This window comes from Fopius arisanus, unplaced genomic scaffold (assembly GCF_000806365.1).
Source record: "Fopius arisanus strain USDA-PBARC FA_bdor unplaced genomic scaffold, ASM80636v1 scaffold00029, whole genome shotgun sequence".
Lineage (NCBI taxonomy): Eukaryota > Metazoa > Arthropoda > Insecta > Hymenoptera > Braconidae > Fopius > Fopius arisanus.
Window position 1 is genome coordinate 241,382 of NW_011887768.1, and position 22,330 is coordinate 263,711.

A 22,330-nucleotide genomic window follows, 5' to 3' on the forward strand; every position below is an offset into this window, starting at 1 on the left:
TAAAGTTATTTTCTTTTTTTTTTCTAATTTCGTAAGCTGAGTGCAAAGTGCTTATGCACACGTAGATAACAAACATTTGATACGATTTCGATGGTTCCCCACTTCAATATTAGTAATGCTGAATATACAATTTCCATAATTGGAAAATCATCCTCTGACCAATATTGAATTACATGAGCCACGAGAATCGTTATCATTGTTTTTAAAATGATGTTTTTTTTAAATGAAAGTACCATTTAACAATGATATTTTTTGTTTTCTCCTTGATTTTTAGTAGACTGATAGGCAAACGTGTCTTTCCTATTTTTTCAAGTTGCGTAGTTTTGAAGTTGTGACGTATTTCCATTTTTTATTCGTTTTTTTTTTCATTAAAAAATTAAAGGATATTTTATTTATGAGGCTCATCTGAGCTACTCAGAACAGATTACACTTAGCGTTTATCATAGGTAAAGCTCTATCTTCTATGATTAATGTAATTGAAATTTGAATAAAGCAAATCTCAATAAATATAAGATCTGATGGTGAATTGGTGAGAATATTTTTTCCCATCATCTATTGATCTCACAATTCTGATAAATTGATAAAGGTATTATTAGCGGTTTTGGTAATGGTACTCAAACTAGGTGGAAATATAAGGGGATTGAGGGCTATACCATTTTCCGGTGGACTCGTACTGTATTTTCGGTTTTTCGGTGATGATAATCTCGGATCAGGGGCTGAGCATCCAGTGAGCCAATAGGACGTGACAGTGCCCCTGCCGCGTAGTTCAACTTCGCCGCGTAATTCAAGCTCAAAAGTTCCGAATTTGTCGAGAATATTTTTAGTCGTTTCCGATACGTGAATGCGCAGAGCTGAAATGATACATTAAGCAATTATTTACGTTGATTATTTATCATTTCACGTGAACTGATTAAAGAATTCTCACGCAGTCCAGAAGATTCCATCCTGGATGCTGTATTGACAGTATCTCCAAAGAGACAATAATGAGGCATTTTCTGGCCCACGACTCCAGCACAAACGGGTCCACTGTGAGCTCCAATTCTTACACTGAGTTGTGTGTCCTGTTTGTGCATGATTTTGAAAGAAGCCACTGCATCGACAATGGCCAGAGCCATCAGTCCAATCTCTTTGGCGTGCTCATCTCCATTCCTCTGGGGGAGCCCTGAAACCACCATATAGGCATCCCCTATGGTCTCGACCTTGTAAACATCGTAGAACCCGATAATACGGTCAAAGGTGCTGTAGAGATCATTGAGAAAATCCACAACTTGCATTGGCGTGCTCTGGGCGCAAAGGGCAGTAAACCCTACGATATCTGAGAAATAAATAGTCACACACTCGAACTGCTCTGGCTGGACCAGTTCACCTGCCATCAGTTGTCCAGCAACTTGTCTAGGAAGTACTTGATACAGCAATTCTTCACTCCTCCGTTTTTCTAAACTCAATTGTTCAGTTTTCTCCTCCACCAGAGCCTCTAAATTATTGGCATACTGCTCCATTCGTCGAAGTAGATCATCCATGAGATTCTCGCAGTACCCCCTGAGAATAAAATCCCATCAATTGAGTGCATTAATCATCGTAAAGTTGGCTATCCAACAACTTGAGAACTAACTTCATTATTCCCCTGATTATCGCTCGAATTGTATGGAAACTCGGCCTGTCCTCTGGCCCCTCGCTCCAGCACTTTTCCATTAGTGTGAGAATATCCAAGGGGCAGTCTCGTGGTGCCACTTCAGGTCGAAAACTTGGATTTTCTCCCGATGATACTCGATTCACAATCTGATTGAACGAAGAATTCCTTTTAAAGTGCTAGCAGTGATTTACGAAGATTTAATCACCTCTTGGGAAGTCATGTAGGCCCTGGCGACTTCGTAAGGCCCCCCACGAAGAACTATCTCCTCTAGAATAATCGCAAAACTGTAGACATCGCCTTTCTGCGTTGCTGCACTTCCAGGAAGAACCGTTTGAGGCAGTAATTCAGGTGCCACCCATAGTAATTCTACATGAGAAAAAAAAATGGACTTCCATCAAGTGATTCGTCCTTATTTTCGATTTGAATTTATTTATTATTACTTGTGTAATAGTTATCGTCAATGGTCAAGTCAGCGGGCATAGTGAGTGTTTTCAAGCCGAAATCCGATATTTTAAGTACAAATCGACCATCGATGAGGCAATTGCACGATCGCAATTTACCGTGTGCAACGACTTCACTCGCGTGAAGGTAATCCATACCCTGAGGTGGGTAATGCAGCAGAGGACAGATAAGGAAGTGATATTCGGTGATTCAAAGTGAGGGAATTGTTAAAGATAATCCAGGAGAGGTCCTAATACCTTAACGATGTCATGAATGAGAGACATTCGAAAATTCCAATCGAGTTTTATGGCGTCATTCCCCAGGACGTCCTTTAGCGAGCCTTTCGGACAGTACTCGGTGAGGATGAGGACTGTGGGAGAAGGGGAGCACAGACAAGCCCCGATGAACCTGTTAATAAATATGATCAACTGTTAAATAACCATTATTTATTTATCAGTAATTTATTCAATGGAAAATTCCAATACCTGACCGTATTCTCGGAGGTAACGTCGCGCACTTGCTTTATCTCCCACAGTAATTTTTTCGTCACATCAACGACTTTCTTCTTCGTGATCTTTTTAATGGCCACACGTTCACCTTTGTATATTCCCACGGTGGTGAACACGGTGGTGGGGCCTAGAGAATCACCACTCACCTGTGATCCACGACGACGTTGCTCAAGCCCATAATTCTGAAATTTTTCAATTGGAATATCTCGAACATTGTTCCTACCATGAAAAGCGTGTGAGAACGCTTTATACTAGAGGATTAATCATCCGAGTAAATTTTTTGTTTTCGTGGCAAATGATTGGCGAATTACGGGCAAATAAAATAGGCACTGGTGTAATTACATTGGCTTCCGACATGGCCTGATGTAGATTAATCTTGGAGGAGAAAGCTTTGTTGACCTCCAGCAATAGCTCCTCGGGCCTGATCCTCCAGGACATGTTATTCAAATCGGCGGACAATCGGAGATGTCGCCAGAGGAGACAGGCAGCGGCCACTGCAGCTAACAGAAAAATCGCCAGGGAGAGACTGGCGTAGAGCACCAGGGTGTAGGCATCGGTCTTCTGCGAGCAAGTGGGATCATTCCCCAGGAATCCACACTCGGGTACATCACGGGGTGGGCCTTCTCTACCCCCTGGCCAGTGAATTTTCTTGCCAGATACCTGGCTGTATTGACGATTGGCGCCCAGGTAATGAGCCACCACTTCAAATCTACCGGTGATTGGGTCCAGGTCGAGGATACTGTAGTCAGCGTCTCGATCACCGTCCACATCTATGCGAACGTGACCTGTTATCCCCATAAAATCCCGATTCCACATGCGTCTTGTCATCGCCACTCCATCCCATATGTCACCACCGTCCGACAGGGTCTCATTCAGGGCCATTCCGAGGAGATAAACGCCATCGTAAAATGCACCGATGAAGAAATTCACCTGAGGGTTTAATATTTCAATTGAAAGGAATGTGATAATTTTCCCCTTCGTACCACTCACTTCTTCTCCATCAGAGAACGTGTAATTGTAATCGCTCTGCGCTCTGATCCTGACATCCTCAGCAAAATCCTGGAACCTAGGACTCGTCGGTTGCAATAGGGACACCCGCAGGAGCGACTCGTAAGCCTTTCTCGCACCGGAGTCATCCTCATCTCCCACTTCCCAGTCATGATCGCCCCAATATGAGCCCTGATTATTCATTCACGTTAAGTAGGTGATTATCTTCTTAAAGGATTTGGGTCTGAGTTTCGTGTTACCTGGATTATTTCAACATCTAAGAAGGTCCAATCCCCCCGAGTCATTCCCAATTCATGGGCAGCGAGCATAAACTTACGTACAAGAGTGCCGCGTACACTCAGGATTACGACTGAAGCATCCGAATTTTTAATAATAGAATATTGATGGAGTTTTTTTCTATGGGAATAAAGAGGAAGTGACAAACCTCTTGCATACATGCTGGCATCTCTCAAGTACAAATGGTGAGAGTCATCCTCGGAATTGCCGTCCAATTCACGTACGAATTTCAGCAGTCCATCCTTCCTCAATCCGTACTCGAGATTTTTACCAACAGTCAGTGAAAATAAATCCGATCTGTCGAGGATGAGAGCGACGTGAGACCACCCAAACTCCTTGAAAATACTCGCAAAAACCATTCGAAGGCGACACTGACAGTACGACATCCTCGTGAGGGTCGGGTACTTGCTCTTATCTTTGAATATTCCCTGGAATAAATTCAACCGCATAGCGAGATATTTTCGGAATACTTTTTCTCATTAGCGAAATGCAGACTCTGATTACACGTTGGAAGACAACCAGGGTGGTTAATTAACATCCAAGTGGACACGCAAGGTGAAGTAAATTAAGAAATGCGAGAGGTATACATTTACCGAACTCTCGTTTTTCCACTTGTGCAGACGTCCAAGGATCCCGGAAGTCACGGATAATTCGCCCTCTGATGGTGGCTGCAAATTGCACCATTCAATTACCATTTTTCCCGTGCTATTCGGTAGTGAGTTTTTAATTAAAAGGTGCTTTCTTTCAAACCATTATGAATTGGAATGAGTGAAACCTTTTAATTAATTTCTTTTCCTCCAAATTTACCAATAGCAGTACCATACTTTTACGGAAAAAAGAAAAATAATCAAGACGTATGGACCGAACTCATTTCATCACTTCGAATTAGTTCAATCTGTTTAAACCAATTGCTCTTACCTGATCACCCATTCCCGTGATAATAGGAGTATTCCAGTAAGCGGCGAGTCTAGCAACAGGTTCGAGGGCAAAAGCACAAGCTGGCCCGACAAATGCAATTACATTATCTCGAAAATGCATGTCAGCAGCTAATCCCGGTGCCCTAGCACCGCTACATGATGGATAGCTGTGAAAAAAAAATTCCCTCATTTCTTCCAATCCCCGACGCAGTAATTTCTCACCCAGTCATTTCATCGAATATAAAAATTTACGGAGAGAAATAAAAAAATAAGCTCCATCATCCATTTGACTGCTGCCCTTGACCCTCATTGCGCACGTAATAATTATAACATTTACTTTTTTTTTTAATCTCGTTACTGATTTCTCATCCGTTAATTCACGGGGATCAATTATCCGACTGTTATTTAGACTCCCTATGTATTCATCTGTGCACACTCGGGGGTTTCGAGAGGGATGCATTCAGATTGAAATTTCATGCCCATTCATTCTGCATCACGTATCACACTAGCTAATGTACAAGTGTCACTCGGAATTCACTCTATATCACGTATGAGAATCAGTCGTATTGTTATCATTCCCGGGAATTATCCATTGAAAGTCCAGCACTTGTAACAAAATGATCATTTTCGGTAAAACATATTGCGTTGGAAAATAAGAACGATTTTAAAAATTTATTTTTCTGAACCCAAGGCAACAATATTATTTCTCACATCTTATTTTATCATATTCCAATTCCCCTCGTGTCCTCCCCTATTCTCCATGGTACAAGATCAATTCGCGTAAGCAGTCAAGTATACACTGCCGTGTGAATATAAATCGAATAATTTGGAAAAAAGTATCGAGGGAGGGAGAGAGGTCTAAATGAATGGGATATTTTTTGAGCATTTGCTTGGACAATGGGGTGGAAGGGATGAGGATCTACCTAGCTTGAACCTTTCTCAGCTGGACGTTGTGAACGATGAGAAATTCATTGACTTCTGCTAGGGCGAGATCAACGGCTGGTCCACATCGCTCCAAGTCAAAGGGACTATCCAAATGAGATGCCATCAGCACTCCGACGTTGTACGTCTTTATTGAAGTTTCCCGCGCTAATGGATTGTGCAAAAGAGGAGTAATAAAGTTTGCTCAATGGTGTATGCAAGGTGTCCTTGAAAATTCATCGTGCATTTTCGTTATTATATTGACATTCACTACACAAGTAGTCATTCTCAAAAAAATTTCTCCTTTTTTGAATAAAATGATGATTTGAAAATTGATTTCACTATTACCTGATATTTTCCTCGGGATTGTCGCATCGATGTTGGCGAACAGCCACAGTATGAGGTAAAATGTCGGCTTCCACATTTTCACTCGCGAAAATCACGAGAAAAATTAAATATGAATTTTCAACATATCGTTTGAACGAAGCGTTGGCGTCTAGCGTTTTCCACTGAGTTTTCCCAGCTTTATACAGAGGGTGGTTTTGAACTGTGTTGTCCTATTCGTCCTGGTGAACACGCAAGCGCATCTTCCTTCCGTTAAGAAAATCAACAAGTTTGTTGGATGAAATGTACGTATAGGGGGTGTGAGTTTACTGGTGGAGGGTGGGAGTTAATTGGTGAGTTGGTTGGGGTGTGTTTTGGGAGGCGGAAAAGTTTTCGATGAGTTGGAAATCATCTCAAGTTTTGGGGGGCTTTGTGGACGAGGTGCGATTAAAAAGTTGCCGGTACTTTATTTTAATTTGTTTAAAACTCGATTGAAATTTTTCTTGGGGTTGTTAGCGGTTGCTAGTGTTGGTATGATTTTAACCGATGGTAAGGAGATATGGGGTGGAACTTCCTGTCGGTAAAAACAGTATAATAGTGGAAAGTTGGTTTTATTGATTGAATTCTGGAGTGAAGAGGTAAAGAGTGAAAAGCCGACGCGTTCCACTGATTTAGTGGTGATAGGACGTTCCGTAATCTGGAGTGGTTGAAACTGAGTCGTTCAAGGAGTACACAATGCTATCAAAAAAACAATTTATTATTCTCAATATACCGTGCAATCTTACATAAAATCATTATTACGTTTAAAGGCACACATTTTTTAATATTCTTGGGACAATGCATATCCGTTCAATTATAATTCTGTCGATTTTTTGGAGAGGCAGCGCTGTGTGCACATTCTCGAGACCTAGAAACTACATTAAAAATGAAAAAAAAAAAAATGGCATAAAACGCCGTTTGATCGAGCCTCATTATCTTTCCTTATTGAAAACAGTCTGTTTGATCAATCGTTAGAATTTTATCTATTTCTATCATTTACTTTGTTCATTTTCGCGGGTGAATAAAACAACTGACGATTGATCTGACTAAAATTAAACTTTTAATTTTACAATATTTATAATATCTATTGGCAAGCTTGGAAAACAGATTCATGAGAATTGAATATTTTCCAAATCCGAAAACCATTCCACATTTAATTTTCATCGGATTGAGAAAAATTCGATATTAACAAAAAATATATATAATTGAGGATTAAAAATCATTAAAAAATAATAACAATTTGAATTCATCTAAACATAAAACATTTAGGCGAAACAAATTGAGCGATTGTCTAGAAGATCAATTTCTCCGTTCAATTTTATTTTTCAATAAACATTTAAGTACCGAAGAGGTAATAAATGCGTATCAATAAATTTGATCCATTCATTAAGATATTAAACACGAGGAAACATTTTCTCCTAAAAAAAAAGACATTGCATAATTTTGACTTCGGCTTTAACGCACGATTTAAATAATATAATATTCTGTAACATTAAAAATACACTATTACGAATACCTAATAAGATAAAGCTGCAAATTGAATACTGTGGTGATAAAAGTTCTCATTTTGTTTTTAATAAGTTTCTTCTTTGTTGTTAAAAAAACAATCTCTTGCAGATATGTGAGCTTCTACTCTGTCTTTGATGGTTGTACTCTCGGATACAGCTGTAAAAAGAAACCAAAGGGATTTCATGAATTTCCATTAATTCACGTAATTTTATTGAGATTGATGAAAAATCTCAACTTACCCCTAACAAATTTCTCGGAACATATCCCTCTCGGTGCCCAAGCTTGCTCCACCACCACTCTCGTTCATTGTCATCTCCCTTTCTTAGAATAACGAGCTGATCCCCATTCTTCATCGACAGCTCGTCATTGTGCTGTGCATCATAATCGAACACAGCAAATACCTGACCATTGTTCATAATGCCTAACTTCTCCTGAACACCTTTAGAACAATAAAATTAAAATGAATTATACAATGAACTCGTGGAAATAATAAATGGAGGGAATGCATTAACTCACTGTACAAATACTCGGAGCAACCGTCGAATCCCTCTTCATCCTCTTCACACTTTTCCGCCGCTGTTTCGTGATCGGAGAGTGTTGTTGCGAATATGCATGCACCGTGTTCCACGAGAAATCTCACCATTGCGAGATTATTACAGCTCGCTGCACAATGCAGAGGTGTCCTGCAAAATTCACAAAAGATAAAAAAGATAAAACATTAGAGGCGCTGTACCACGAGTAAGTGAAACTCAAAATAACAGGAGACTAAATAAAGAATTCCTCACGTTCAATTCCCATCCAAAAACATTTTCTCAATAATAAATTCTTCAGCACATAGACGACACTCAAATCCCCACTCAAGCGAGTAAACAATTTTCTTGGCAAAAATTCCAACATTCCTCACTACTGTTTACCAACTTGCTGTGCATCCCAGAATAAATATTTGATCGTAAAAAGAAGATTGTTATCTTGGGATAATAATGATTTTCATAGGGATTGTATTATGTGAGGATCCTTACCATCCATCACTATCCTGTGCATTGACATCGCAGCCAAATTCGACGAGAAACTTGACGATCTCCAGGTGTCCTGCACAAATGGCGTTGTGGAGTGCAGTTATTCCCTCATCATTGGCTGAACTAGGATTGGCGACCTCCTTGGCTGTCTTCTTGACGAGCTCAAGTTCACCCTCGAGGCTTGCATCGAGCAGTAAAGCCAGTGGGTCAAAAGAGACCCTTCTCGATAAATTCGCCTTACCCGTTGTGGATTTTAAATTTCCCTTCTTTCTCCGTATCACCTCGCTCCCTTTGCTCTCGCACTCCACCTCGCAGCGCACCTCCTTCTTCAATTTGTCCTCGATATTGATGACATTCAGTGCATCAACAATATCCGAGTCCTCCAATTTTTCGTTGCAATTCGTTTCCTCTGTAGTGTTATTTATCTGCTTCAGACTAATGTGATCAGTTACATCCGGGGTATTTTGTTGATCCGTTTGCATAAGATCCGCGGGTATTTCAGTCTCTGGGAATAGAAATGCCGGGGGCATCTCAATTCTACGATTTATCGATACGTGAACGTTTGATTTGGCATATCGGAGTCGTGGCTGTTCCGAGAGGTGAGCCTTTTTTAAGGTCAATGGGCGCGCCTTTATTATCTGGTGACCACCACCCACTGGGACTTCATTAGGCGATTCTGGAGGCTCGCTCGTTGGAATCGGTGGCACTTCCTCTTCCTTCTCACTTCTGAAACATTCACAAGACAGACTATTATTTTTATTGTCTCTATTTTCTTCAATTGACTTTCAAACTCCATGGGCACCAAAACCCTTTCATGCAGTTGACTTGAATTCATTCAAAGCCTTATATTTCCAGAATATGGAAAAAACCACTCGTTTATTTAGATATGTATGCATTCCCCATTTTTTCTTTTTTTTTTTCTCTGCTTTTAATAAAAAAGCAAGGTCCGTACTCTTTTATTTACGATGAAAGCACGATGCGCCGTTTGATGTGTCTGTTTCAACAGTACCACAATCACTGACCCTACAAAACACACTGTGTTTTCTCTCTGCCACTCTAACTTTGTTCTATTTCTGGGTCTATTATTCGCCACACCAGAGATTCACCAGCCAAATCGATCGTGTACTAATTAACATTTATAATTAACCCGCTGATAGATTCACAGATCACGTACCATAAAAATAGTGAATGGATAATTGATTGAGCCTATATTTGAGTTGAATAAATTTAATGGTCTTTCTATATCGACGTGATTCCACAAGATGTAGAAAATTTCTTCTCCATTCAATTTCGTCGGTATTTTCTCTGGTTCAATGACTCAACCACGTTGAAATTTTCACTTTCAAGAGCAGTGAAAAATGAACGCTCACTTGACGGTGACAACTCAGCTAGAGTGCCAGTTTCACAAGAGAGGAAAACTAGAGACGTACGAGAAAGAAATATAATACGAAATACCATAATCATTACGTATTGGCCTTGGACGTGCCTTGAATATTCAATCCAGAGTATCAAAACTCTGTAATAGAATATCAGGACAAGGGCAAACAATCAAATACTTCCGCCACACGGCAATCCAGTAGCAGATTGTTGAGGCGTAATAGAACAAGTGGATCTCTAATCAAAAGTAAAAAGAAGTGAGAACTCACCTTGTAACAGTTGCTTTAGCATTGGTGTCTCCCACAGTCTCCCCACTGGTATCCCCCTTATCCTGGTTGTTGAGCCTCGGTGGTGGATTGGGTTTGACAGGTTTCGGTGGTAGTGCAGGCTTCATCTTGTCCTCCTTGCTCTCCCCTTTAACCGGTGGCTCTAGCTTAGCCCCATGATCATGTTTACCCTGATTGGTCTCGTATTTTTGTCCCAAACTCTCCACCTTATCTCCCTTCAACAGTGCCAAGTTTCCATCGTGCTTGAACCCTGAATGATCATGTTTACCATATTGATGTGTCCCAGCCAATCCACTGTGCTCCAACTTGTGCTGATTCGACTCCAATTTAGTAGGCACCTCAAATCTCTGATTATCATACTTCCCCTCAAGCTTGTCACCCTTCACCCTATCACCCTGACCATCCGAATTTTGTATCTGATTGTAACTCCCCGCTGCATAGCCCGAGTAATTGGTATTGATTGAATTCTGGGGCTGTGAGAAATTTGAATTTTTGTACCCCTGGTTGATCTGATTCAATTGCCCCTGATAATTGTGCCTCGGGGGATAATTGTCGTTTGTTATTGTTGTTGTCGTTGCTGTTGTTGTTGTTGTTGTTACAGACTGACTCTGGGGAGTGGAATTGTGGTGGTTGGAGCGATCGGTGTAGCCCTGGGGATGACCCCTCCCTATCAAACTCAATGTTTGGGGCATTACTGGATTTATTTTAATCGATGAGGTTTGATAAATTGGAGATTTAACTGGAAAACTCGGTGCTACGGATGAGACTGGCTTTTGGTGGGTGAGATTTCGGTGATTGTGGGTCTGAGTGATGGATTGTCGGGTATCTTGTGGGGCCTGGGTGGAGGGGATATTTGTTGTACTCTGTGGGGACTTTTGAGGGATTTGGTGGGACGGATGCCTCGTCATCTGCGGCTGGGACTCTTGGAGGAAAGTCGAGGGGGTTGAGGTGAGGATTGAATTGTTGTTGTTATTGTTGTTATTATTATTGTTGTTATTGTTGTGGTTGTTGGATGAGTTGACGAGGAAGTTGGAGGTGGGATACTGAGGACTGTTCTGTTGTGGCTGCTGTGGCTGCTGTGGAGACTGCGGCGGATGAGTTGGTCCTAGTATTTGCGATTGACCTGGTAATAGAGAATTCTGGAGTTTAGTCGTAATTTCATTGTGGTGGCAGATGGGTGATACTCTCTGAAGAAGGGATGACTATTATTTCGCAAACTACGGGGTACAGAAAACTTATGTATTCAAAATTGACATCAGATTCCATCAATCGACATTTTATTGGTTTTATTTGGTGAATTTGAAATAACAATTTGGATACTTCCGATATTAATGATAAAGTTTGTGGAAGGATATAAAGACAATTGGAGAATCGTTTGGCTAAATATGATGGGGGGGTGGTCATTGATTTTTCAGTGATGACGACAGGCGAGGTATATAAATGACTCGAGGTGATCCAGTTTTCAAGACAGTACGGATCTAGCTGGGGAGATGAGTATTCTTGTCATTCACCCAGAAAGATAATTCACTCGAAGGAGATGAATGGCTGTATACTGAGTATACTGAAAATTGACTGTTGATTCGATTCATTTGATCCGGCTATCGCAGGCGATTGAAAATTATTTCAAATGGACTATGGCTTTTGAATTATAATGAACAATTTACCTTGAATATGTGATTGAGACTGGCTGTGCGTAATTTGATGCGACAACTGCTGCAACGTCGCTCTTTGTCCAATTTGCGATGCACTCTGACTGTGCTGAATATTATTTTTATTGACATCGTCCTCGATCGGTTTTAGATTGACGGTAAATTTAGTGTTATACGGTAGTGTCTGATATTTTGGATCATTTTTGTTGAGATTGAAGTCACTGTCATTTGGTATGTGACTGTATGGCTCAATGGCAGCAACATTACCCGCGGGACGAAGTTTTGGCGGGCTCGTAAAGTCCTGTTGCTTGGTTGTCTGTTCAAATCCAGACGTATTTGTTGTTTCACACTGGCGATTGTTCAATTGCTGACTGAGTAGACGCTGATTCAGCGCTCGTTTACGCTGCAATCTACCCTGGAGTTGAGCTATCCTAGCGTCAATTGATGCCATTTCCGCTTGTCGTTGTGCCAGCACAAGCCGTTGTTGAGACACCACCTGATTCTGCTGCTCATTCATTTTATTTCGATACTGCAATGGAGGTGATAATTAACATCTGACTGAAAATAAATAATTACATGGAGGAACAGTAATTACCATGAGCTCTCTCCGCAATTTTTCAAGTTCAGCACTAGCTGCTGATGGCACTTGTCCACCAGCAGCATTGGCATTGTGTCGACCTCGCAGCTCCTCGAGCTGTCGCGTCAGCTCCTCAACCTTAGCCACTGCCAACGACAGTTCTTTCTCCTTTTCATTGAATAGAGCCCTTATGCAGTCCAGGTCTGAAGCTGAGAAAATAAAAAATAAAAATAACACGACAATGAATTAGTGCGGTGGTGCCTTCAAAAGAGAATGAGGGGAGTCAAAGTCTTAGAACAAAAGCCAAAGTTAAACAATGTAGAGGGTCTCTTGATCCCCGCACAATTTCACTCGAATTGAAGCTTCATTGGACCTTCAAATCCCCTTTGACGCCACCACGTCTATCAAGGGTTGATGTTGAGAGCAAGAGAAAAGGAGAACAAAACAACGTACAATTCTTCTGGTAGACTGATTCTTTGGGGATAGAGGTAAAACTCGAGTACATCCTATCTACGAGTATTATCGCCCTCAGAGCGCGTTCATCTTTCATACAGATAATGTAATGTGAATAATTCAGTGGAGCCCTTTTTCTTTATTTCTAACAAAACTCAACAACTTGTCGCATCAATCAAGAGTTCATCTGTAATTAAAACTCGATAGTCATGAAGTTGATGTTGTGAAATGTGGTTTTAGTGCCCCAAGTGTGCCGTATATTCTCAGTTCTCATATCCGCATGTACGTCCCACCTTTTCATTAGTTATAATGGAGAAAACAGTGAGCTAGAGAGTATTTCTTTTCTTTCACGGTAATCGCCGGTGATGAGCGGAGGCTGGGTTAACGATCTCTCATCGTTTTCCGCTTGTCCGTCTTTAATGGCTCGTAAAATCATCCAGTCAAGGTATCAGTCGGTGTATAGTATCTATTTTTTCATGTGTGACAAATTTTTTGACAAGTACTATTGCAGAGGAAAAATAATGAGGCAACGAAATGAGGAAAAATATTTAGCATTAAAAGGTAGGGATGGTATTCTCGCAGTGAACCGCCTGAGAAGTGGCGATGACGTGTTGAACTATGCGAGACTTCCTTCTGCATTTTTTTTTATTTATCATTTGAATAGAAGCTCTCAACGTACGTATGAATGTATTATCGCATTGGTGTAACACCGAGAGGAGGGGGTTGGCAACTTTTTAAACGGTGAGAATCACAAGTAAAGGCGAAAGGTGGTGGAGTAAGAGGTGCAGATGCAACACGGGATTTTCCAACGTGACCCACTTCCATGGAATAATTCATGGAAGTGGGAGGAAGAGGATGTCTACCCATTGATGCAGCGTTCGCATTTTTACTTATGAAAAAACGTACCAAGAAGATACTAGTGTTCATAACTCTTTTTGCACTTGTAAATTCCATCGATTTTTATGTGAATTTCAGATTTACTCGGTACTTATTTAAAATTCACATTTTTACGTGATATTTTGGAAAGATGAGAGGAATTCGGGTGAAAGAGACAATGGAAAATATCACATGAGTCCCGGGTTATTCCTGCTCTGGAACTAAAATTGTCTGAGAAGAGAAAAAAAAAGGAGAAAAAAACGGAGAGAGTTGTTTAAAAAGAGATTGAACCAAGTGAGGGTCGGATTGGGAATCGATAAAGAGGATTTTCCTGATCGTTGATGGTCGGTTTAGAAAACACTGCGGGGATTTCGTTTGAAAGCGGACGTGAGTACTCCGGGGGAAGTCTAAAGTGGTAGTGGAAAAAAAAAAGAACCAGGTAGAAGACAGCGGCACAGATAAAAGTGGAGGGACAAAAAACCCCGGGGATCTAGAGTGTTAACGGAAAATCCAGGTTGAGATTCGTGCGGTTGCATGCGAATACAGCAGGGCTTAAAAATAAAACATGTATTGGAATCCTGGGGCAGCTAATTATTCATGAGACGTCGGGGACATGAGACATTACGTATTTATAATAAATATTTTTAATGTGCCGTCTCTCCGCAAATGAATGTTGTCTCCCGCCTAGATTATGTTCCAGGGATGAATGCAGAGAAATAACAGGACAAACGAAAACCCCAGACCAATAGACTGAGAATATCCATAAACTATTACCGTACGGCTGTGGTCTACGTTTTCCCATCCTTTTCTATTTTTTTTATAGTGAGTAATTGCTCCTGGCATGCGAGAGATTTCGTTTTTTCGATTCAATGAATTTTGACACGTGGCGTGTAAACCGCCCACCAATTTTGTGAAACTGTAGATTTTCCAGTTGACAGTGGATATTGCATTAACTCTCATCCCGAGGTTTATGGACTGTAACAATGACAGAATTTATCCTCTCGGTATATGCCAAAATAGTTGGCAACGATCCGTGTATTTTGTCAATTCCCTCAGTCCCTCTGGAATTCAAGATTGATAAAATATCAACAATTGCTGATTTGTTGGGGCAAATATGTTGAACCGATTGAAAATGTCATATTTGCCCGGGGGTGGAATAAATTTCAACTATCGAATAAACGTCCATTGGTATTTGATACTGTTGTAGGTTGGAGTCTGATAGTAAGTTCCAAGTTCCAAGTTGGAATAGACAATGTCGAGGAGGTGGGGAGTGTAGCAATATCGAGGCAATTTCGCGTTGCTCTCGAGACTTCACTTGTACACCTTCTCCATTTTCTTCTCCACTATACTCTTACATTGCCTCATTTCTTATGAGATCCCCGAGTCTTTTTATATTACTTCCCCATGATGTTAGACGAAATATCATATCTCCTGAGATAAGTAGAATTACCATACACCAGAATTTTTCAATCCCATATATATATTTTAAAGATCGATTGCTTACACTCGATACTCCATAAAAAAATTTTTTTTCTCGAAAAAGAAAAGAAGAAAGCATTTATTGTCACAGATTTTGCGATGGGAATGAGGGCGAAATGGAGTAAAAAGAAGAAAGGGAGATAATCTCCCTTTAATCCCTGGGTTTGTCTCAGTGCTTTTTTCCAGATGGCTAATTCGAGTATCAAAAGGTCACTCGGGGTTAAATCCAAAATCCAAGGCGGATTTTTTCCTCTAGACGTTGGTTCCCATAGTCCCATCTTCATTTTTCTCTTTTAATTTCATTATTATCCTTAAACCCTTTCCGCAAGGATTGAATTGCAGCTACTTCATCCCGAACCTACAACCTCTAATCGTAGTATTTAATTGCTAAAAGTAAATGGTTTAATTGTTTCCCCCGGGAGAGTCCAAGGGTAGAGAAATTATCTGGACTACGCGATAATTATCGAGTAGAAATGATGCGAGAGGGTCGGACTTGATACGACCTTTAACTCCTGAGTGATCTGAAAGTGGAAAAAGCCCTGGCAGAGGGCGTGGAAAGACCCCATATGCTCACGCTTCATTTCGTGTCTTCCGGGATGGCTACAGGCATGAGATCCTCCAACATATATTCCTCTCGTAGATGATAATCGACTCCTTCGAGAAATAAAAATAGAAAAGTTAAAGAAAAAATGGTTCCTCATACAGCCGCGGATCCATATCTGACCGCAAAAAAAGACATTTCTCCAAAATAGAATTTTTCCAACAAACAACTGTTGATTTCGGTTATTTGCATGTTGTACATGATATTACAACCCTCAAAGGTCGTAAAAGTGAAAACGAAAAAAAAATATGTGTTCTCACCCCCATTGGTGGAGATGATCAGGGAGAAGTGTGCGGGAGATTTTTGAAAATTGAATTTTTTAAATGAATGTATATTGGATGTGACATATAGTGGCCTCGTAGAGGGTGATAAAAACCTGAGAGAGGCAGGGCGACATCCATTGGAACAAACGAGCAGATCTCACTCCCTCGTACCTCTATTTTCCACTATCCACTCATTTCGCTTGTCTCCTCTCCCTTCTACTCGTTCCCTGCAAAATCTCGTTTTCCAATTTTACTTTATTTCCTAGCGCCTCTTTTTTTTTCATCCATTTGGAAATGGAAATTTTCGGTCAATTTTTTTTCTCTCGCACGGCAAAATGAAACAAATATTTTTATCCGTGCTCTTGGTGTATGGTAATACAACGCTGCAGTAAAAAAATATAAAAATCTGGGGAACAGTTGGCATTGCCTGTGGGAATTCAACAATGATGTTGAAATTCCATATGCGGATGAGTACATATTTATAGATAGAGAGCCTAACGCTCGTTAACATCCGCAAAGACGTAAAAAATTCATTGGAAAGACATTAATTCCACGTAAAATCCACCGCTGCGAGTCGAGGGAATTTCATTTAATTTCACTTAAAAATATTCACCTCTGAGTAAAATTTCATTACTTCAGCTGTCGCTCAAGTCAACTCTTTGATCTCGCCTTTCCACAATTTTTGCTTTTTGACTTTGAGATTTTTCGGATAAAAGAGACGAGAAAACCACAGGTTTCCACCCCTTCGACTCACGGGCATTCTCGCCGATAAATGGCAAATGCCCGCGATAAAATAGCGGAATCGAGGTCGAATCATCCTAGTGTGGAATACTCCCAATGCCAGAGTTGAAAAGATGGTGGAGAGAGGGTTAAAGAGGCGATTGAGATTGCGAGTGGGGTGGTGATTCCAAGATTGCAAAGTTTGCGACTTCCGTCTGGGATAGAGAAGGCAAATAGGCCAAGTCAAACATGCTATTCCACCTTGTTGGAAGAGTAATGCATCCCCAACCAAAAAGAATAAAAAGAATCGCTCGGTTTTTTATTTATCTTTATTTCCTATTTATAAACGAGGCTGTAGTGCGCTAGAGTCGATTTATCCATTCGTATTAACCGCCCGTAGTTTTTCAGAAAAGTTTTATAGAATTTTTCGAATACAGAAATTTTCCTGAATCGGAGAGGGATGAAGTACTTATTGAGTTTGAGTTGGGGACACGGACGGATGGATTTGAGCAGTAGGTGGCATCAATTGAAAGGCAAGATCTTTCCTCGGAGGATGCAGGTTTCAAATATTCTCAAGAGCGTGTGTTTGAGATTCTGGTGGTTTTCGTAACTCCAGGGAAATGAATAATGGCCAGGGGGAAGTGAATTAGCCGAGTGAATCCGAGTGGCGGATGGAAGTCTCAATAAAGATGAAAAAAGCCGCCAGGCCGGAAGAAGAAGTGGAGGTGAATTTCGCACTCGAGATGGTGCACCCCAAGCTTTTCCCTTTTTTTATGATGGCCGTAGTGGAAAAGACTCTTGCATTCACCTTCACGCCTCACCTTACACTTTGAAGAAATCCCCCGTTGACGCCCTCCACTTTTTGCCCTCACAGCTATATCATTTTATTTCTTATAGCACTGGGGATCCTCTCTTACTCCTTTCGAAATGAAATTACAGGTACAACGGTGAAGGTACGAACAAAAAGCTTCACGATTGAAACAAAGGACAATAGATTTGCCCATGTCCTGGGTTGGTTGCTATCTCAGCAGGATTTTTCAATCCATGATCGATTTTAAAAATTGAAGCTTTACTGGATTTCAAAGATCATTTTGTACGATCTAATGTACTATAATTAGACAATTGATTATGGTGCGCACCGAGGTGAGGGTAGGACAGAGAAATAGAAATAGCAGAGAGATGAAAATGACATGGAATGGCGGGATGAAAATGCTATGCATATCCAGAGGTGGAGTGGCCCATCCCTGTCGTCTGAATTGCGCATTCCCGATGAATGCCAACATGGGGTGGCACATGGAAACCGGCTAATCCCCAGGTCCACTGTCCCTGCCACTGCCACCAGATAGCCACATGCGCCACCACCATATTCCAACCCTCCAATATCATACACTATATATACTCTATCAATGCTACGAGCAATGCTTCCACCCACATGGCGAATACATATAATATCAATGACGCACACCACAAACCATCGTTCACCGTTTTTTCACATCACTTTTTGCCTCTTTTTTTTCAACGAACGTACCACAACCATTCATTCTACTCCACTTGATCATCACTTTTTTTTCACCTCTTTATTCACTCAAGTTTTAATGACTGTGGCATGAAAATTTTCGCGCGTCCGTTTGTCAAAAAAAAGAATGGAATAATTGTCTCTGAAAAAAAAAATCAAATCCGAGCTGACCGTAAAATCACATGACTCATCTCGTTATCAAATTGAGTAATGAATCATAACTTTTATGGAGTATCTTGCGGAGAAGTAGGAAATCATTTTTCATCTGGTAAAGGTGGATTTTTCTCCTCTCTTTTTTCCATCTTCTGGGAGAAGAAAAGGCCTGTGAGTTTTTGCCATGACGTTGGAAATAAATCAAGCGGAATTTTTTTTTTCGTTGGATCAACGAGCGCGAGGAGGTCAAGAGAGTTTTCCCTTTAAGCCACGTGGATTAAGCCGGTAATTGAACGCGTACCGCAGTAGAAAACTCGTTACGAGTGGAGATGCTGATAACGCGTTTGTGGGGCTCCTCGTAAAATGCCCTCGTCCCTTTCTTTCTGGCTTTAGCTATTTTTTTATTTTCATTTTTTTATTGGAAAACATATATAGCCTGGGTCAAAAGCCGCTGGAGAGAGTGAAGCGGATTAATTTCATACATGAACCAACGAATTCCGAATGGAGTTAAAAATTAACAGTGGCATTGTTTGAGGGATTCCCTGAGCGAATAATTTCGTATTATCTCAGTGAGAACAAAAAATGTCACTTTTTTATCAACTCACTGCAGTCCCTCGGTTCTGCCACTTCTGAATGAATTATTACTCGGGCAAACAGCACTTTTCAATATGATTATCATCTCACGGGAATAGAACATCATCTCACCATGAGCATTTGTGCAAGTGGTAAATGGATTTTAATGCCCAATATTACTGACGATTGCACTGTCATTATCACCGATTTCAATCATAAACTTGCGCAAAATTGAATGGAAAGTTGCCTATGAAAGTCGCATTGTCCATTTATCAGGTTAGAATATTATAATAAAATTCCAACTAGTATTGCCTTCTGCTGTTTCTAGTTCCGGCAGAAAGTTTCTCAGTAACGCTTATGAATTTTCACATGCACCAAACCGTTAGAATCCATTGAGTGGTCAGGTGAATGCGATCCACTCAATAAAAGTGATATAGAGGAAATGAAATCCTGTATGAATACTGTCATCTCTGAAGAAAAACAATAACAAGCAGAACAAAACTTGAAATAGCTTTGAATTTGTCGAGCATGGAGTACAGACAAGGACACGTAATACAAGACGAGAAACAATAGAAAAGAGGAGATAAATAAACCAATTGTGGAATTCAGGTCAATAGAGAAAATAAATGAACGCGTAGCGAATTTAGAAGATAGGAAAGACAATAATGGTGAAATAAGTGGGTAATTGCGTGATGGCAGTCTCAGAAAAATAAAAATCACAATCCAGTGATTTTTATTTACCTCAAACTCCCCGGAACTCTCCTGAACGGATGTTCAAGGATGTTTTATATCTTTTCCCGTTTATTTCATGTTAGTTTTAATTTTTTAGTCTGATCCACGCTTTCCTAGAAATTTCCGAAAATCCATAAAAACTGAGAATATATCGGCAGTAACTCGTTAAAACGACAGATATAATAATTGAATCATGTCGCATTGTGACGAAATAACATGAGAATAATGAAAGATGGTGAGGGAATAGTCTTCCTTGTCCCCTCAGCTGGACCATGGACTAAACTCGCGTGTGCACTCGCTCGCGTGCTCATCTGGGACGTTGACTGCATGGGAATTTGCATCGTGAGCTGCACAACGTGCCTAATAAACGATTCCCTCTGTATCAGTCAGACACGATTTCCAACCCAGTTGGAATACACATAAAGCCACCACTATAACAGAGGCTGGAGGTAGAGGGGCGTCTGATCTGTCTGTAACAATCAGTCGTGGACGTTTCAACCTATCCCATTACAGGCTTTTAGATGGTACGACCTCGGGAATTCCACAGAACCTAGGGCTTGTTGTCTCTACCCTGGATTGGTTTAATGTTGTAGCAAATATTTGCTCATTCGATACAATCGGCAATAAGGCACCCACCAGTATACAGTACAATCAATACATCTATCGCCATCCAACATCATTGATTTTATTTCGGTTGGGGAAATTTTCGAGAGTGAATAGGTCAGTTTCCAATCAAATAAATGGTTACTCTTCCTGGAGAAATTGGATTTTATCACTTGGGGAAGTGAATATTTTCAACGGAGGTAGACATTTTGGAGCCATTAAATGGATTAATATTTGATATTGTGATTCCATTCCATTTTCTATTTTCAAATGGACTTACTCAATGTAGCATTGTTAGCCCGTGATTGATCAGTCTGCGATCTGAGCAATCTCAGCCTGTTGAGCTTGCTCTGCTGCTGATCAAGCCGATGACGCAGTCTGGCGAGTCTTTCCTGCTGTGCTGGTTCCTGAAAAATAATAAAAGAACAATCACTACAAACACCTCGATTGCTGTGCAAATTACCTCAACAGAATAAAAAGAGGAAGAATATAGAGTGAATATCTCCAATGGCGACTGATTTAAACGAGGTGAATGCCCTGCAAAGCCCTCGTCTGAGGAAGCCTCACACATGACGACGAGGGTTTCTGTACAATAATGCATTTTGCTATCTAATGTATACAAAAGAACTATCGAAATACGACGATATGAGCCAGGAATACTCGTGAAAATAAAATGAACACCCACAAGGTGAACACCCACCTCTACTAAACTATGATAGCCACCTCCGTGTTGCCTATTTGCGGCACCACCAGGATAAACCCGATATGAAGAGGATTTTGCGATAGGAGGCGAGAGCTCCAACATCCGAGACCGGAAAATTTGAAAGATCAATGGACAAAATAGAACTGATTGCTACTGAAACCCCTTAAAAGCACCAATGAACAGGTTAAATGGATTAAATTAATCAGTTTTGCCTATTAGGGTGCACAGGGGGCAACAAAGGAGATTAAAGGGAGTTAATCCCTTTAGACGTAATGTCATGTACCACTAGTGTTGGCTTGGCTCATTAATGGCATAATGAATCCAGTGATAATGAGTAGAGAAAACTGGTGAACGTGGTGGGGTTAGAGGAGGCATTAGGTGTGTTAATATTCCATGGGCTTGCTGGGGAAGTGCCCTCACTTATCATGAAGCTTATCACATTGAGTGTGATAAGGGTCTGCTCAAAGGTACTCATTATTCCAGGTTGCATACTTATAACTTTCTGTCGGCTGCCAATCTCAATGGAATAATCAACCATCTCAACATCATGGGATTTCATTATTCTGATTAAATATATCAGATGTATTCAAACTATTCTTTTTTTTTTTCATTTGCTATGCGACATGTCGAGGCTGATGCCCCAATTACAAAACTGGGGGAATGCATTTGCAAGAGATAACACAAGCTTAACTTGGAAATGAGATTTTAACTACCTCGTAAATTCGTGTGGATGCTAATACCCAATTCTGTAATCCCAAAATTGCTCATTAATTTTGATTTCATGGGACAATTTGGGTAAACTCGGATGAGGACTAATCGGGGCTCTCGTGCTTGGTTAAATAGTTGTCGAAATAAAATGCTCTCGTCAGAAATTGTCGAATCCATCGAATCCGTTTGTCTCAGGAGGAGCATTGTTATTGCATAGTTCATTAATTTGACAGATTGGTGTTTGTAGCTGCTATGAGATAAGAGATCACTCAATTTGGTAATGATGTTGGGCGAGGTACTCTGGGAAATTCTCTCCCAAAGAAAGTTACATCAACTATTCCAATTGTCTATCATCTTCTCACTCTGTTCCAAGATCAAAATTGCAGAATCGAGAGTCTCAAACTGAATGGCTTAACCAAGTGAAATTAACTTGGCATGAAAATGCATGCAATACACAATGAAGATAG

General features: G+C 40.6%; 2 protein-coding genes across 6 annotated transcripts in view; both read right to left on the minus strand.

The window, feature by feature from the left end:
- Positions 1-13: 13 nt before the first annotated feature.
- LOC105265429 (atrial natriuretic peptide receptor 1) lies at positions 14-6,129 on the minus strand. The gene is made up of 15 exons (XM_011302901.1): positions 6,054-6,129; positions 5,708-5,873; positions 4,786-4,951; positions 4,461-4,535; positions 4,016-4,295; positions 3,831-3,940; positions 3,574-3,762; positions 2,914-3,513; positions 2,560-2,765; positions 2,332-2,482; positions 2,074-2,233; positions 1,839-1,999; positions 1,613-1,779; positions 926-1,539; positions 14-851 (listed from the first exon to the last, which is right to left on the minus strand). The coding sequence occupies exons 1-15, from the start codon at positions 6,127-6,129 to the stop codon at positions 562-564; spliced, it is 3,411 nt and encodes a 1,136-aa protein (XP_011301203.1). The 3' UTR covers positions 14-561.
- Positions 6,130-7,659: 1,530 nt separating this feature from the next.
- ASPP (Ankyrin-repeat, SH3-domain, and Proline-rich-region containing Protein) overlaps positions 7,660-22,330 on the minus strand; it is a 42,411-nt gene continuing 27,740 nt past the window's right edge. For all 5 annotated transcript variants that reach the window (XM_011302713.1, XM_011302709.1, XM_011302710.1 and 2 more), the window contains exons 4-11: positions 20,733-20,859; positions 12,502-12,692; positions 11,922-12,435; positions 10,240-11,380; positions 8,597-9,319; positions 8,094-8,260; positions 7,817-8,016; positions 7,660-7,733 (exon numbers count right to left, since the gene is read on the minus strand). In XM_011302713.1, coding sequence (XP_011301015.1) covers positions 7,698-7,733; positions 7,817-8,016; positions 8,094-8,260; positions 8,597-9,319; positions 10,240-11,380; positions 11,922-12,435; positions 12,502-12,692; positions 20,733-20,859 — 3,099 coding nt within the window. In that variant the 3' untranslated portion in view covers positions 7,660-7,697. The remainder of the gene's footprint in view (positions 7,734-7,816; positions 8,017-8,093; positions 8,261-8,596; positions 9,320-10,239; positions 11,381-11,921; positions 12,436-12,501; positions 12,693-20,732; positions 20,860-22,330) is intronic.